Source organism: Malania oleifera, chromosome 6 (genome assembly GCF_029873635.1).
Source record: "Malania oleifera isolate guangnan ecotype guangnan chromosome 6, ASM2987363v1, whole genome shotgun sequence".
NCBI classification, from domain to species: Eukaryota; Viridiplantae; Streptophyta; class Magnoliopsida; order Santalales; family Ximeniaceae; genus Malania; species Malania oleifera.
The window spans coordinates 89264121-89282340 of NC_080422.1; the positions used below are offsets into that span (position 1 = coordinate 89264121).

The window sequence follows — 18220 nt, forward strand, 5'->3', positions numbered from 1 at the left end:
AAATGGATTGTTAAATAAAGGGGGGGATTGGCCCCCAACCTAGCTCAAAAGGCTAATCCACCTTTATGTGGAGTTAAGGAAGTGGGCTCACTAATTCAAAGCCAGTGAGAACAAGATTGTTGGAAAGTGAGGGAAGTGAACGCCAGAAAGGATATTTGGCAATGTTCATGCTTCCTTTAGCTGTAGCCAGCTCATAAGGAGATAGTTGCTTTGAAAATTATGAAAAAGACTTTCAATCTAAAGAAAAGAATGGCATTTATGAAGAACCAACATGAATTCAGGGGGGAAGAGGAGTGTTTTTGCAAGTGGTTTGTTGGTTGATTAGTTGAGAGCAAATTCAGATATGAAAGGAGAAGATGACTGGGCACAACTTTCAGAAGAACTTTTGGTGAATGAAAGGGAGGAAATGATTAAGTAGAGTGGAAATTCCTCACAAGAAACTCAAACATTTCAAGTAAGAAAGTTCTCAATGCCCTCTGATACTAGGCAGCTAGAAGAAAATATTGTTAAGTCAGACCAAACTAAAGAATTGACTAAAAAGGGGTTTTTTGTCCCCTATCCTTGAGCCTGCTCATGATAAGGTGGACTTTGTTGTTATTCCTTTTGATGTTGGGAGGGGTAAAATATGAAGAGGCAGCTGTTCTTTTGGGTGATCCGAATTCTTGTGAACTTGGAAAAGGTATTCTCCTATTTAGTCCTGTTTTGCTTTTGTTGCCTTACGCCACAAGGTGGGATTTGTTGGGGGTTAATGCCTCTTTTTTGGGTTAGGGAGTAGTGAGAGTCTTTAGAGACCTAAATGAGCTCCTGAATGACATGGGCTTGAAACTAGTGAGTCTTGCTAGAGGTAGTTTGTAGGTCTAAACGGGAGGGAGGTTTTGGTCTTGGAAATTTGATATCTAAAGACAAGGCTATCTTGGCCAAATGGCTTTGGCGCTTCCCACTAGAAGATTCTCCGTCGTCGCATAGAGTAGATAAAAGCAAGTTTGGACTTGATGAGAATGGGTGGGATACTAATTTGGGTTCTAGATGTTTGTCGACGTGGAAAGCTACTAGTTAGATTTATCCCCTCTTTATTCCTCATACTAATTTTTTTTATGGGGATTGCAATATCTATTTTTGGAAATACCTTTGGTTGGGTAATGTTGTTTTTGTCCACCACTTTTCCTCATCTCTTTCGTTTGAGCCCAAGACAAAATGGTTACATTTCTTCTTCTATCGTAGATCCAGATGGTCTTTTACCTTATTTGGATTTACCCTTTCGAAGACTCCTGAATGATAGGGGGACGGAAGGGTTATCCTCTTTGTTAGTCTTATTGAATGACTATCGGGTCTCTTTGGAAGCTGATAGTCGATCTTGTTAGGAATAAAGAACAAATTCCCGAAACCTGTGAGAAACAAAATAGAAGAAAAATAACGCCAAAGAAAATCAATCTCACGCACAAGACAATATTTACGTGGTTCGGCAATTTTGCCTACGTCCACGGAGTTGCAGGGATTTCAATATTATCAGGAAGAAAACACAGAGAGTGCGGCGATACAATGCTCTCCCTCTCGCTCTCTCGCAGGTACAATAACGCAAACCCTAATCACCCGAAAGCAATCCTTCGCTCCATGGACTAAGCCTTAGGATAGAAATCTCTAATTAAATAGAGGTCAGGTCGTCATCCAAATTAAAACACAACTAGGCTCCAAAAAAGCCCAACAAATCTTAGTCCTTGGATCCCTTGGGGTTTTACTCCTGCAAATCTTTTTGTGAGTTCTTGACTAGTACTGAATTTCCCTTTCCATAAAACTATTTGGAAGTTGAAAGTCCCTCCTAAAAGTCAAGGCTTCTCTCTGGTTGGTTGTGCTTAATAGGATCAACACTAATAACTTGTTGTAGCTTAGGAAGCCTTTGAAGGCTTTCTCTCCATATGTTTGTGTGCTTTGCTTTAATTGCTTAGAATTTGCTCCACATCTTTTGATGAATTGTGATTTTGCTTGGAGAGTATGGAACAAGTTAATTATTTTGGAGAATGCTGCATTTGTCCAAAGAAAGTGGAGGAGTTTTTGGCAATTTCTTTTGTTGGTTTTGATAGGAAAAAGGATGTTAATGCATAATGGAAATGTGCTTTATTTCCAGTATTTTGAGGCCTTTGTGGATGGAATGGAACATGCATATTTTCTCAGTGAAGAAGTTGTCATTTCTGTTGGTTTGGGAGAAAATTCATTATTTGGCTTCTCTTTAGTGTGTGGGTAGTGGGAATTTCAAGGGGGCGTGTTTTTCAGCTATTCAATGGGCATTCCTTGTTGACTTGTCAGGGCGTGCTGATTTTTCTAGTTTTCTTCTGTGCCTTTTGATTTTTCCTTTTTGCTTTTCTTTTTGGGGTAACCTAGAGGCTATTAAGGAGATATCTGATTCTCTTGTTCGTATATCCTTAATCTATCAATGTACTTCTTTTGCTATAAAAAAAAGTGGGAAAAGAAGGGGCTCATCTTTAAATGGGATTTTGAGAAAGCTTACGATAGAGTGAGTTGGAACTTCTTGGATAACATTTTTTTTTTTTTTTGTGAGGAAGGGGTTTGGAGAGAGATGGCATCAAGAGGTTGCTTGTCAAACAAGAGCTATTCAGTTTTAGTGAATGGTGAGCCTAAATCTTGGTTTAAGACTACAAAAGGGCTCATCTTTAAATGGAATTTTGAGAAAGCGTACGATAGAGTGTGTTGGAACATCTTGGATAAGCGCTATTCAGTTTTAGTGAATGGTGAGCTTAAATCTTGTTTTAAGACTACAAAGGGGCTCATCTTTAAATGGGATTTTGAGAAAGCTTATGATAGAGTGAGTTGGAACTTCTTGGATAAGATTATTTTTTGTGACGAAGGGGTTTGGAGAGAGATAGCATCAAGAGGTTGATTGTCAAACAAGAGCTATTCAGTTTTAGTGAATGGTGAGCCTAAATCTTGGTTTAATACTACGGGAGGGATTAGACAAGGTGGCCCTCTTTCCGAATTTTTGTTTGTTTTAGTGCTGATGATTTGAGTAGGTTGGTGGATTGATGTTTAATGAAAGGGATGGAAGTGAGGAGCAAGGGGGTGATGGTTTCGCACCTTCAGTTTACCGATGATACTATCTTCTTTTTAGAGGACCATAGGCCTTCTTTTTTGAATATTTAGTGGCTTCTCCATATTTTTGAGAAGGTTTTGGGGCTTAGGATTAATATGGGAAAGAGTGGTATTGCAGCTATTAATGTGCCTATTGAACGCGTCAGGGAGTTGTCTTTGGAGGTAGACTGCAGTGTTATGGGTTGGTCGTTGTCCTCTCTAGCGGTTCCTTTGGGGAATAATCCTGTATTTGTTAGTTTTTGGGATTCGGTCATGGAGGGGATGTTTAAGCATTTAGATGGGTGGAAGAGTGCTCTTTTTCTCTCATAGGTGGTATTACTCTCATTCAGCCTTGTCTTTTTGGTATCTTATTTTATATATATAAGATTTCAGTGGGGTCACTAGAAAGATTGAGAAAGTGATGAGAGATTTCTTGTAGTTGTCGGTAGGGGGCTTTAGGGATCATTTGGTGAGGTGGGAGGTAGTGTGTTGGTCTAAACGGGCAGGTGGCTTAGGTCATGGAAATTTTGTGTTTGAAAACACGACTCCCCTGGCTAAATGGCTTTTCTGATCCTTGAAAGAGGGTTCTTCCTTGTGGTATAGGTTGTAAAAAGTATGGATATTTGTTAAGTTCGTGGAAAGCTATCTCTCGAATTTATACCCTCTTTATTCCCCATGCTAAATTCCTGTTGGGTAGGGGTTCTAATATCCATTTTGGGTTGGCGAATGTATTTTTGTCCACTTCTTTCCTCATCTCTTTCGTTTGATGTTAGGGTAGGATGGCTCCATTTCTTCTTTTGGTGTTGATCTAGGTGGTCCTTTACCTTCTTGGGATTTTCACTTGCAAAATTCCATGAATAATAGAGAGATGGAAGAGTCATCTTCTTTGTTAGTCTTTTTTAATAACTGTTGGGTTTCTTTGGAAGAGGATAGTTGGTCTTGGTCTTTGGATCTTTCAGGGGTATATTCTTGAAAATTGTTTTGTGAATTTTTTACTAGCTTTGATTCTTCCTTTCCTCTCAACAAAAATCCATTCGGAAGGCCAGCGCCCCCCCCCCCCCCCCAAAAAAAAAAAAAAAAAAAAAAAATAAAGGCTTTTATTTGGTTGGTTGCTCATAATAGAATGAATCAACGCCGATAAGTTGTTGCAAATTGGGAGACCTTTGAAGGCTCTCTCTCCAGATGTTTGTGTGCTTTGCTCGACTGTTCAGTATCCGTTGCACATTTTTTTATGCAATGTGATTTTTCTAGGAGGGTATGGAATAAGTTATTTGTTTTTTTCGGAGAATGATAGGTTTTCTAGAGACAATGGAGGATTTTTTGGGCATTTTCTTTCGTTGGTTTTGGTAGGAAAAGGAAAAGGCAGCACTCTGGAAATCTGCTTTCTTTGCAGTATTTTAGGGTCTGTGGATGGAACACAATTCACATATTTTTTCAGCTAAGAGTTTTCTTATTTGCTGGTTTGGGAGAAGATTCATTATTTGGATTATCTTTGGTGTGTGGGTCATGGGAACTTTAAGGAGGTGAGCTTTTCAGATACTCCGTGCAATTGACGATATTTGTTTGATTGTAAGTGTGCTTGGCTTTGCCCTGTTATTTTTGCTTTTCAGAGTTTTTCTCTTTTTTGATCTGGATTTTTTCAGATTTTGTTAAGAAGATGCCTTATTCTCCTGGCTATATATTTGTAATCTACTAATAAACTTCTTCTTTTTCTATCATAAATAAATAAATATATTTGTAATCTAATAATAAACTTCTTCTTTTTCTTTGACAAAAAAATAAATAAGTGAAGTGACTAGCTTTCAAATAAACCTAACTTTTTCTTTCATTAAATTACATGTGTTCATTTTCTAAATTCTTTACATTTTATTTTATTTTATATTTTTGTTTTTCTTACATCTAATTCAGAGACAAAATAGTTCTATTGCTGTGCATTTTTGTTCTTGTTTAACATATGAACATTCTATATTTATTTTTTGAATAACAAAAATTCCCTTGAAGATTAAAATAGTACAAAGATGGCATTCTATATTTTATATTTCTTTACATGTATGAATCTTAGTTTAAACTTCACTCATAATGAATAAAGTAGTGAAAAGTAGCAAATGCATGCTTCTTTTTGCCAATAGCAACTAAGATGACATCCAATACTTGTAGTATATGTTATATTCAAATTGATTAAATTTACAAAAGAATATTTATTCATTCATAATGAATAAAGTAGTGAAAAGTAGCAAATGCTTGCTTCTTTTTGCCAATAGCAACTAAAGCAACTAAGATGACATCCAATACTTGTAGTATATAATATATAAATTGATTAAATTTAAAAAAGAATATTTAAAGCTTTAGTATATAGGATTCTGGGGTCAAAACATGTGAATCTATATCTTTTTACAAGTTCGCTAATGCAAAAAATGAATTCACTGATGTTATGCCCATTAGCCATTATCCGATGTCAGCAACCATTACAAAGCAACTGCTGCGAAGGCTCTAGCATTAATGTGGATCATAGGGACTTTAAGTGCTTGAAGGTTGTAGCTGGTTGTGCTTCATTGGCTTGACATCCATCATGTGTAGGTATTCCTTGAGAGGGTAACCCTATGTTTCCAATGCTATGGGGCCAAGTTGTTTAGAGAGTGGGTAGGAGACTAGAAGGGTGGAAGAGATCTTACTTATCATTAGGGGCTCATACTACTCTCATTAGCGCTTATCTAATATTCTTGTATATCTCTTTGTTATCCCCTTTTAGGGTTTCCGTGAGTGGTAGGATTTTGGTGAGGAATATAAGAGATTTTCTTTGATATGGTATTGCGGGGAGAATAAGATGGACCACCTTGTTAGTTGGGATGTGGTTAGAAGACACAAGTCTGAAGGAGGTTTAATGCCTGGTGATGTGGTATTTAGAAGTATCTCTTCAATTGGAAAATGATCTTGTAGGTTACCCCTACAGCAAGGTCTTATATTTTGATTTCGACTAAAATTTCAAAGCTCCAAAAGTTTGGAAATTTCAATTTCAATTTGAAAAAACAATGGAAATTAGTAGTAAAGCATGGAATTCTTTCACGAAACTTTACAAATGGTTAAGAGACATAATAATGTAAGTTTTAGGGAAAATATATTAGATGTTAAATACATCTATGTTGTGTATGAGGTGCAATAGTTGTAGTATAATGTGTACTGAACATATTCGTAAGATAATGTGTATTTAACATATTTGGTTAATCCAAATGAAATTCATTAATCAATTAAATGTTATTAATTATACAAATAAAGATAATTTAGACATGAATGATAAAAAAATGTTGTTGTAAGTTTAATTTTTCATTGATGCATTGCCTTTGTCTTCATGCAAACACGTCTACCATCCTGTGAGCAAGCATAAGAGGATCACCTTTGATGATCATCTTATAATTTCAAAAGCCCTAGTAATAATCTTTTTTTCAGTAAAAAAAATGCGATAAATTATAGAAGTTTAACTTCACATTTGAAATCTGACAAATTTTCATTCTACAGTTAAAATTTCAAATTTTGCTAAAACTTTGAGTTTCAATAAATTTTGGATGATTCATGAAATTTCAATGGAAATAATGTGAGATAGAAATCGATTGCCATTTCGATTTTGAGGATGATGGAAAGCGGAAATTTTGACAATTTTGTGGAAATTTAAGACCATTACCTAGAGGTTAATGCCCTATGCCATTAGGTTATTTATTGGAAGTATGGATTTCATTGGAATGAGTGGGATACTAGAGGAAGTGGAATGTTGCAAATTTTGGAAATTTGTTTCCCAGGTTGCTTGTTTGTTCTTTCCTCTTATTCGACTCAAAGTGAGTAATGGTAATAGGATTTGGTTTTAATAGGATATTTGGGTGGAAGAGGTTTTGTTGGAATTGTTAGTGCCTTATTTTTTTATATTGTCCATGGATCATAATGCACCAATTTCAGAATTTTTCTTTCCAGATGGGGGCTCTTATTCTTGGAACTTCCACTTCTTTTTGAAATGTTAATGAAGGAGAGGTTGAAAGACCTTCTTCTTTAATGAGTATTGGATTCTTTGTTCCTCAAATTAGGGGAAATGTTCAGGTTTGGCTAGGGGATTCTTCAGGTTCCTTTTCTTCTAAGCCTGTTTTTGCTTATCTTTTGACAACTTCAGTCCTAGCTCCTTTCCTATTTCGCATGCAAATGCTCCTTTTATGATCCAGGATTTCATCAAGACCCTAACTCTTACCAGATTAATATGTATGACTTATTATAGGTAAGGAGGCGATACTAGAAACATGTATGTTGTGGCACAAGTCTTATGAGACTAATGCGCACACTTTTCCTCGTTGGGTGGTGAGACAGCTTTGAAATGTCCTTTTCTCCTGTTTTGGTGAAGCGTGGGTGGCTCCGTAAAATGTCTTATGATTTCTTGCAAGTGAGATTTCAGAGTTCTGGGAAAAGTAGAAGAGAGGCGGCCTTATGGACTTGTGCAGTGTATGCGATCTTTTGGACACTGCTCGAGAGGAATGTTAAATTTTCAAGGCTCATATGACTTCTCCACCTTTGCTGTTGGATAGAGTTAAACTTTCTTGCTTCCTTCTGCACACATTCATTTGGGATTTTTGGAGGATGCCTCTGATCTTCAAAGGGCTTGGAGGGATGTCTTATCCTCCATCTTCTGTACTTTTGTTCAGTCTTTACTAGAATTTTGCCTTCTCAAAAAAAGATTCTAGCACCAGTAGTAGATTTCAGCACTTTTGATCTATTATGTAAGCTGATGGAGAATTCGAGAAGATGTGATACATAGAGGTAAAGTAGGTTGTGTAAAATAGACAAATGCTTCAAGAGTGTTGGATGATCCTAAAATATATTTCAACTTAAGAGGGAAAGTTCTATACAATGATTATAAGAGCAGCTATGCTATGTGGATTGGAATGTCGAAACTAGGAAATAACATATCCAAAAAGTAAATGTTGGGAATGCTAAGATGGATTATTGCTATTACTCTAGAAGATGAAGGAATGAATGCATGTGTTAAGTTAGAAAAGCTTCTGTGCAAGATAAGACAAAAGGTAGCTAAGATGATTTTGGCACTTGTAATGCATAATAAGTAATATTCCAGTGGACATTATTAGTTGTTGTTCAGAGGCAGTAGCGGAACTGCGGTAGATCTTGTATTAACATGAATAGTAAGGATTTGACAACATTCCAACTTTATGAAAATATTGCTCTAGAATTACAAAACAGGATTCATATAGTCAACCGTGCCTAGTGCACTTATATCCTTTTGTTGTTGCCGCTGTCATTTATTTTTTTATTTATTTGAATTCTTCATTAGAGTGCTTACAATTTAGCTCTTTCACTTTATTTGTAATTGTGATAATTACAAAATAATAGTGATGTTGTAAGCTTTAAGTAAAGAATCTTAAACTCCTTTGGTGTTCAAAAGAAATAGAAGTTGGCCATTGGATTACTATGGAAATGGGCTAATTACTTCCTGAATTTCTGTAACTAAATTCTGTTTGCACTTTTCGGCACTTTTCTGATTAGATTTATTGGCCCCCTTTTATTGTTCTCAAACTCCTATTTAAGTACAATTAAAACTTTCTCATGCCTGATGGTTTCTGTGTTATCAGTGTTAAGGCCTGATATGCATTGTTGGCCCACAATCTAACAGCTTAAGCTTTTAGATAAAGCGGTATTCTAACATGGTAACAGAGCCAGGTTTTCAGGAGCTCCTGGTTTTTAGTCTTGTTGTCTGCATTTATTGTCTATTTGTTAAGAATTATTTATTCGTTGTAATGGGTGTTGTTTATTGTTTGTTCTGTCTCCATGTGCTGTCGAGCTGCACATGCAGGGGAATGTTAAGGCCTGATATACATTGTAGGGCCACAACCTAACAGCTTAAAGATTTTAGGTAAAATGATATTCTAACAATTAGATCTATCTTCAACATGCCTCTTTCCCAATGGCAGGGGAGGGCTTGGCAGAGGTCAGGGCCGTGATGGAGGAAATGGAACAGTCACTGGGAAAACATGTCCGAAGGGACTGTATGGGATCTTTTGTCAGGTATATTTCCATTTCTAGTATCTTGTAATCCTTTGAAATTGTTTTTAAACTGTTTTAGGCATTATATAATAGTTTAACATCCTGTCGATGCGCATCTGTGGAATTTAAAGGCATTTAATGTAGTTGGCTTAGTGTCATAGTGAACACACTATTGTGAGTCACCAAGTATGATGTATTCTAGTGATAACTGATCAGTGAGAGGTAGAATGTCTTTCAGTTTATAGTGTCATTTGGCAAGATCTTTTCCCTGAGCTGCTTTTGATAGTAGTTTGCATCTTTTTGTACTCTTTGAATTTCTGTATTTACTATGAGCAAACCTTGCCACAGGAATGCCCAGTTGGCACTTACAAGAATGTCAGTGGATCTGACAGAGCCCTTTGTCAAACTTGTCCTTATGAGCTTCCACGTCGAGCTGTATTTATTGCTGTTCGAGGTACCTGTGAAATTTTATTTCATTGCTTCTTCATGTTGAAAGGATGAGCATGTTTTGACCTCATACTTTAAATCTTCTTTAGAATCTGGGAATCTCTCACTGCCTATAGATAATTGGAGTTCTTTCCTTTAAAAATCTTATTATGAAGAGTTTATTATGTTTACAGGAAAACTTGAGAAATGGCTTTTCCCCCACCTAAAACTTTGTTGATTCTTTTGAACAGGTGGTGTGGCTGATACTCCTTGTCCATATGAGTGCGTTTCTGACAGATACCACATGCCGCATTGTTATACAACACTTGAAGAGTTGATATACACTTTTGGTGGGCCATGGTTATTTGGTCTTATTCTCATAGGCCTCCTTGTCCTGTTAGCTCTTGTGCTGAGTGTAGCGCGGACAAAATATGCCAGTGCAGATGAGGAATTATCAGTCCTTGAGCCAAATCGACGTGGCTCTCGAATAGATAATTCCTTCCCATTTTTGGAGTCTCTGAATGAGGTCATCCTTAAACTTGCGTTCTTAGTTGCATTTATTTTGTGACATATTGTCCAAATGAATGCAATCGTTTGAGGTTAAGACTAATAATTTTATTGTCTTACAGGTTTTGGAAACAAATAGGATTGAGGAATCCCAGAGTCATGTGCATAGAATGTATTTTATGGGGTTTAATACTTTCTGGGAACCCTGGCATCTTCCTCATTCACCTCCTGATCAAGTAATTGAAATTGTGTATGTTCCTCTCTTTTTCTTTGTGTCGGGGGGGGGGGGGGGGGGGGGGGGGAGGAGAGAGAGAGAGAGAACATGTGCATATGTGCTTACATGACCCCATGTGGGGGATGTTGTGTGTGATAAAAATATTTAGGAGTTTTCATGTCCAGTGCTCTGATGGTGATGGCTAATATTCATTTCTGAATTTCTCTCTTTTATATGAATAGCATCAATTATACCCTCGCAATGTTTTAAAAGGCTCAATTGAGGCTCACGTCAAGATAGGGCATACTCAAAAATGCCTTCAGGCTTAGTCAAAAATACCTGATTCCAAAAAAACCAACAGGTTGTATGATGAGGCTTATGCATTTGTACAAAAGGCACACCACTGTGCCTTTCTAGTTGAGGCTTACACATTTTAGGTGTGTGAATCTCAAGTTAGATTTGGCTAGAAAATTTTAAATCTGAAAGGGATGTCCTAATTGAGTTGATCTATGAAACTCTTGACCTTCAACCTTTCCTAAATATTTAAGAGTTGCATCATAGATCATGAGAAAAGTTTGAACTTCGTAGTTAAAACTACCTATTGGCATGATTTGCTTAATGTATTCAGGTTAGTGCTTTTTTTTAATAGCCAACAAGTAGTTCACAAATTATATTTGATTTTTTATTTTCTTTGCAAGTTTCTTAATTTTTATTTTTCTAAAAATATATATAATTTATTTTAAGTAATTTTATCTAAAAATTAAAATTTTTAAATGGTTTATGCTCGCCTCATGAGGATTAAAATATATCGTGTTATGCCTTTGCATTTTAAAACATTGTATGCTCATCTTAAATGTTTAATTTCTTTTTCATCTACATGGCAGATATGAGGATGCATTTAACAGATTTGTGGATGAGATCAACGCTTTAGCTGCTTATCAATGGTGGGAAGGATCAGTCCACAGTGTTCTCTCTGTTCTTGCATATCCACTTGCATGGTCATGGCTGCAGCTACGCCAAAAAAGGAAAATGCAACAACTTCGTGAATTTGTCCGATCAGAATATGATCATGCTTGCTTACGTTCTTGCCGTTCGCGTGCTCTCTATGAAGGCCTAAAGGTTTATTTCATTATAAGATCTCATTAATACATACATATATATATATATATATATATATATATATATATATGGCAGTTCAGTGGTATTACATTTGTTGGATGGTATTGACTTGATTAGTTGTGGATGCTCATTGCATCAGCATTAATTGTTGAAGACATGTGCTTATGTGGGAAGCCTCTGATGATTATCATTCTTCCAATGCAATTCCCTGGGGTCATGATGGCTCTTTACTTTGGATAACTTCTTGTGTATTTTTTCCAACTCAAATTATGAATCTTTATATTGTCTTTGTCATCTTTCTACTCTTTGGATTTCTAGTCTAAAGGCATACACGTGTATGTATTAAATACATGCCTTCCAAACATACTTTTCCCAATGTTGATGTGTAAAAAGTATGAATGATGTTGATGTTAGAAGGAGAGAGGGAGAGGGAGGGAGAGACAGGGAAGGACAGACAAGGAGAGAGAATTTAGGGTTCAGTTATTTATGATGAATATTGTGCCAAATCAAGATATAATCCTCATATTTGTAGCTGTAGGCACTCCAATTCCAAAATAAGAAAGTAGCAAAATCAAAACAGAAAGCTCTCTTAACATACAAAATATAATGGTCCTAAAACCCTAGGTGTGTAAAATCTAATTACTGCTATGCCTGAGGGGAATCATAATTCTGAGGCAGCAAAGCCATCTCATGCCTAACGCCTGTTGTTGTTCTAGGCATTACTACTCTCTCTTTCTCTCTCTATCTCTAAATCTACTCAGTGCTTCAGGCTACAAATTTAAACCCCTGCCTAGTTTATAACACCCTTTCAGGATATTTTCCAATCTTTCTATCCAAGACAAGCAATTAATGAGATTTGTGGTATTGAATTAGAAGAGATCCTTAAGAGATTGAATCATGTGTTCTTGAGATATGTGTTTTAAATGTTACATGAGATAACCATCAGTTGTTAAATCTACTCAGTACTTCAGGCTACAAATTTAAGCCCCTGCTTAGTTTACAACACCCTTTCAGGATATTTTCCAATCTTTCTATCCAAGACAAGCAATTAATGAGATTTGTGGTATTGAATTAGAAGAGATCCTTAGAGATTGAATCATGTGTTCCTGAGATATGCCTTTAAATGTTACATGACACAACCATCAGTTGTTGATCCGGCTAAAAATAAATGTATGACATAGCTGTTAGAAAAGTGCCCAATGGTTCTTGAGCTAGATAGTCTTGCTCATTCCAAAAGCCTAGTTTTGGGATAGCTTAGTTGATTGAGTGATGCTGATCTCTCTTTATCCTTGTTAATAGTTCACGTGATATGGTACTGCTCTTTTGTTTGTTCCAATGGAAATCATATTTTGAAAGTTGATGGTGAAAGCATGTCTCTTAGTTTCTCAGGTGGCTGAGCATGATATCTGTCACGCTGTTACAGGCAGCTAGCTAATAGAGCAAGACATTTAAGACAGTGTTACTTGATTGATGTGAACCTGATAGCACCTTTACTTGGTTGATGTTAATGCTATCATGCTGAGTCACTCCGGTTAGTTAATGTTATGCTTGTATTTTGGTTGATCCTAATTGAATCATCAGCGTATCAATACAGGTGTCTGCAACTTCCGACCTAATGCTTGGCTATGTGGATTTTTTCCTTGGGGGGGATGAAAAGAGGGCTGATCTTCCTCCTCGTCTTAATCAAAGACTTCCCATGACCCTGGTTTTCGGAGGAGATGGAAGTTACATGGCTCCTTTCTCTCTTCAAAGTGACAATATTTTAACTAGCTTGATGAGTCAGGTTTGCTATTTATTATTACTTATTATGTTAAGATGATGAGTTCTTGAATCTATGCGCATTCCTTAGTGTCTTATAAAAGGAGCTATCCTGATTGTTACTTTTTACGACTATTCAGTCTGTCACTCCTACTACCTGGTATCGACTGGTTGCTGGTCTAAATGCTCAACTGCGCTTAGTTCGCTGTGGACATGTAAAAGTAACTTTTGGTCCTATTATCGGCTGGATTGAAACACATGCAAACCCTACTTTAAGGACATATGGTGTGCGTGTTGACCTTGCTTGGTTCCAGCCTTCTGCTTGTGGTTATTGCCAGTTTGGACTTCTGGTATCTTCTATTGAAGTCGAACATGTGCCACCTACTGTTGGGGATCTAGATGGATCTTTGCTATTTGAGCAACAGTCATGGTATAATTTATTTATAATATTTGTCAATTTTTTTTGTTGCCTGTTGTGGTGGATTTGGCTTTATTTTTACCCTGGTAATTTACAGTTTGTCCAGTACTCATATGCGGAGAGCTGTGGATAATTTGAAAGTCAGTGAACATTTAACAACACATAAAAGGCTATTTGGGGGGATTTTACATGCTAAGAGCTTGCAAAAGCTTGGAGAGAGGAAATCTATATGTTACCCGTTCTCTTATATAGTTCATAATACTAAACCTGTCGGACATCAGGTAGTTCCGAATCTTTCAATCCTCATAGTGTAGTAATATAATCTTGCAACTATTTGTTGTCAATCCTGGTGAATCCATTAATATACATCTCCAGATATAGGGATGCCTGCCCTCCACCTTTCCTCAACCTTATATTGCAACCGGATCCATGAACACTGCCAATCTTTTCTTCTTCTTTTTTCATTCTTTCTTTCTCGTCTTATGAAACTTCCAGGATGTGAATTTAACCCTTTGTATCTCTAATCATTGCAGGATCTTGTTGGTTTGCTCATCTCGATGCTACTTTTAGGAGATTTTAGCTTAGTGTTGCTTACTTTGCTTCAGCTGTATTCTATTTCCCTGGTGGACTTTCTTCTAGTTTTATTTATTCTTCCTCTTGGCGTCCTATTTCCATTCCCAGCTGGCATCAATGCTTTATTTAGTCATGGACCTAAGCGAGCGGCTGGTCTTGCACGCATGTATGCCCTGTGGAATATCTCGTCCTTGATTAATGCTGTAAGTTTCTTTCTGGCCATGTTGATATTCAATAAAATTACCAATGCTTGAAATTTATAAGTAATGGAGACACAGATGATGCAAATATAGGAAATATTCATCAATTATCCCTTGTATTTTGAATGATTCATTTTATTTTTCATGTTCTTTTGGTGAGATTTCCAATTAATATCCAATTTTTCGCAGATGATATCATTATCCATGGTTCTTTTGAAATTTAAAATTTTCAAAATTTACACTATAATTTTATAATTTTAAATTGCCTCTGTGCTAGTGGCGTGAGTTGTAACTAAAATTCTTCTCAAACCTTTGATGGTTCTGTAACTTTGGTCTACAAAGCGTTTGACATTGCTCCTGCTGCTCAAATGGCTGTGTTCTTATGATGCATATATTACTAGCAGGGGACTTGTTGCCAAGTGTATTCTTGAAGCTAACTTAGTGCAGAAAAATTTAGAAATAGTGGTTTTCACTTTCTTTGTGTTTTTATTTTTTTTAATTTTTTAATTTTTAAATTTTTATTGGTTTTCTCTTCACTTTCATTAATATTTATTTGCCCTGAAAATTAGTACACAAATCCTAGAAACATTGTGGAGCCACCTTTCTCCTTGCCAAATGTACCCCTCATCCATTCCGCCTTTTTATACCATGAGAGCGCACCCTCAAATGTTGCCTTTCAAAATTATGAAATTTGCAGTGCACTTACTTTGTTGCACGGTTTTAAATTGCGGTAGCAGGTAGCGTAATGTAATGGTAATGGGTATAACAAGAAGCGGGAGTAGCGATATTACATAACGGGAAGCGGGTGTAATAACAGCCTGACTTTTTCAAGCATGTACAACCTTGTGCATATTAGTGTATTTGCATGTTTTAAGCTTTTAACCCTTCTTAAAGAGTTTGTGTATTTTGGATCCTTTAGTTAAACTAAGTAAGTTGTTTGGTAAGGGCAAGAAGTTTTAATTTGTTTTAAACCACATTGTGTGTGTATGTATACTCATTGTTCTTATGAGTGATAAATTCTTATGTGTGCTAAATTAATTAATAAAACAAAATACATTATACACTCCACTTATCTACTAGGCACATAAAGCATATGAATAATACAAATATACAATAACTAGAAAAGAAAGAAGGTTGAAGTTGAAAAATATAGAACATAAATATCAAATTTCTAATATTATCAAAATCAAATATTTTCTTGACAAGTTAGTATTTTCAAATTGTTACTCAATGCATCTTTTGCGAGTAAATTAAAAAAATAGTAAATTTTGTATCATTATCATACTCATTATAATCTTTCCCCCCTCTCGCCAGATAATATTTTGAGAATGATTTATGAAAGTTGGGGGAAAAACAAAAGTGAGAAGAAAAAGTAAAAAATAAAATAATTTTTTTTGGCTGTTACCAGCCGTAGCGGCCTTTACGTAATGGTTGCAGTCCGTAATGGCCGCTATGGCTGTGATTTTTATTCCCACCAATTTCGCGGTGTGTAACGGTATCGAGAACCCAAAAAACCACGTTACGGTTGCAGCCATTATTTAAAACCATGCTTTGTTGTGACAGGTGGTTGCCTTTATATGTGGATTCCTTCATTATAAGTCCCAGTCGTCAAGTAAAAAGCATCCGAACTTTCAGTCCTGGAATTTTAGCATGTAAGCAGTTTCTATCTCCCGTCATAACAAATTATTGATCAAAACAGTTGTGGCACTTGCTTATTATTGTATCTATTGACCTCACTGTTTGAAATTTTATGCTATGCCTTGTGACGGTGACAATGGGGCCAGGGATGAAAGTGGATGGTGGATGCTTCCTTGTGGACTGGTGCTTTGTAAAATTATCCAAGCACAACTGATCAATTATCATGTGGCTAACCAAGAAATTCAAGACCACTCACTGTATAGTAATGATCCCAATATGTTCTGGCAATAATGAAGACTTTCATTGACCACATACAGCATCAGGTACAGCACTTCTTTAGTTGTCTTTTTGCGGTAGGCTTTGAGGAAGCTGGTGAGTTGGGTACTTCATGCATACTTGTAACCTGGCAGAAAGCCTTTGCCCCATGTATAGGATTCTTGCACTCTTTGCCCATGTTGTCACAAATGCTTTTTTGGTCCAGTCCAATCCTATTAGTTCTTTTATTAATATCATAACAAAAGAACAGTATTGTATAATCGCTTAAGATCCCAAGGCAGTCCATTAGTACGAGTTTTGTTTTAGAATCCATCTTCTTATCATGTTTGCTGGAGACTAAAATTTAGTGTGTCAATCCTGAGCTTTGTTTGTTCTATGTCTTTGCCTCGTTTCTGTTCAAATCACATTTTTATTTTCTTGTAAAAGGTATATAATTTTTTTAGCTTGTTATCCTTTTGAATGACTTTTGCCATACAACTGGGGTGTCAAATAAGCCTTTTTAAGGAACTCCACATGTTAGAGTTTTTGCTTCATCCCAAGAATCTGAGTTAACATACACAATTCTCCCATTAGTTTATTATTATTATTATTTTTTTTTTCATCAGGGATGTACACAATTTTTCCCAATATTCAACTTACCTTACTTGTATAACTTGAATTCTTTGTCTGAATCATCGATTTGGTCTTGAAAAAGTTTGAAAAGAACACTTTTAGCTGTTTTGACAGTATAAGTTGAATTCTTTGTCTAAATCGGCAGTTTGATCTTGAAAAAGGTTGAAAAGAACACTTTGGCTGTTTTGAAATTCACATCAATGGGCATATTGTGATGCAGACAATACTACAGCAGTTGGGCAATGGGGTGGAACTTTGAGATTGTTTTTTGATTTCTGGCGGGAGCTCAGAAATTTGTCTTCAACCAGCAAACAGCGAGAATTGATCTAGTCAACAGCAGACATAGAAATCAGCTGCCCCTGTAGAAAATTCCTGGTCAGGCCTATTGCATAGAACTTTTGGGTATTTTTGAGGAATTACGAAATGATCTCATTAAAGTTCCAAATCAGGCAACTGCCCCTTCGATTCCTTTGTGATTGTACAGTCAGTTTGAAGAGTTCAAAATTTACAAATTTGTCAGCTGGTTGCTTTTTTCTGGAGGTGAAAGAGAAGTATAGTTTTTACATATGTGATTTCAAGGATTCTGATGTTCCAATACATACTACTAGATAGGAGTGTATAATGTCAAAGAGTTCAGACAACTTAGCATTGCTCTAACCACTGTGGGTTAAAATGTTGTTGTAATAACAAACCAGCACCTTGTCTGAAGTTTTTTAATAGGCAAAAGTGTGGTTTTGTTTGTCAATATTGTTCAGAACTTTGAATTTGCTTTTTATGATTTATATGGATGAAATTAAGTTCCGTTTTTATCACACAGCATGTAATTATTAGCTAATTCATACAACACGCCTCATTTTATATTTAATCTCAACATTAGACTTCTGATTTTGTTCTGGAAAATGATTGATAGGACATCCTCTAACTCTTAAGAGTCAAGGCTGCTCCACTGTTATATAATCTAGAATGATGTCATTGGATTTGAAATAATTATTACAGATCCGTGTGACCATAGGAGAGCAGGGTGTGGCTGCTATCACTACTGCAAACCAAGCAACTTGCATAGGTCACTTTTATTTAAATGTGCGAAGTCTTAAAAGCTCAATTTTGGGTTTGGCTCGTTTCGACTTGTGAGAGGCTAGATAATTAGCTCAAATGGACTTGTTCATTAGACTTGTTAAGGAGCTCAAGAATGAGCCCGTTAAGTTGGCTCAATCCCAAGAGTACAATACTGGTCCTATCATTTAAGGGGAAAGATATAAATTCTACCCCAAAAAATAGATTGATGAAACTGCTATTATTAGGTCATTTATAAAATTTCAATCTGACCCCGAACTTGAACTTGCAAATGAGCAAAGCCTAAGCTCGAGT

General features: G+C 36.2%; 1 protein-coding gene across 1 annotated transcript in view; it reads left to right on the plus strand.

Annotated features, from left to right (window-relative positions):
* LOC131158347 (uncharacterized) overlaps nucleotides 1-17664 on the plus strand; it is a 50744-nt gene extending 33080 nt beyond the window's left edge. The window contains exons 12-23 of the mRNA XM_058113149.1: nucleotides 9039-9132; nucleotides 9460-9565; nucleotides 9789-10063; nucleotides 10167-10294; nucleotides 11143-11377; nucleotides 12972-13160; nucleotides 13276-13565; nucleotides 13651-13834; nucleotides 14087-14329; nucleotides 15890-15978; nucleotides 16111-16287; nucleotides 17073-17664. Of these exons, the coding sequence (XP_057969132.1) occupies nucleotides 9039-9132; nucleotides 9460-9565; nucleotides 9789-10063; nucleotides 10167-10294; nucleotides 11143-11377; nucleotides 12972-13160; nucleotides 13276-13565; nucleotides 13651-13834; nucleotides 14087-14329; nucleotides 15890-15978; nucleotides 16111-16255 (1978 nt within the window). The 3' untranslated portion in view covers nucleotides 16256-16287; nucleotides 17073-17664. The remainder of the gene's footprint in view (nucleotides 1-9038; nucleotides 9133-9459; nucleotides 9566-9788; nucleotides 10064-10166; nucleotides 10295-11142; nucleotides 11378-12971; nucleotides 13161-13275; nucleotides 13566-13650; nucleotides 13835-14086; nucleotides 14330-15889; nucleotides 15979-16110; nucleotides 16288-17072) is intronic.
* Nucleotides 17665-18220: the final 556 nt, after the last annotated feature.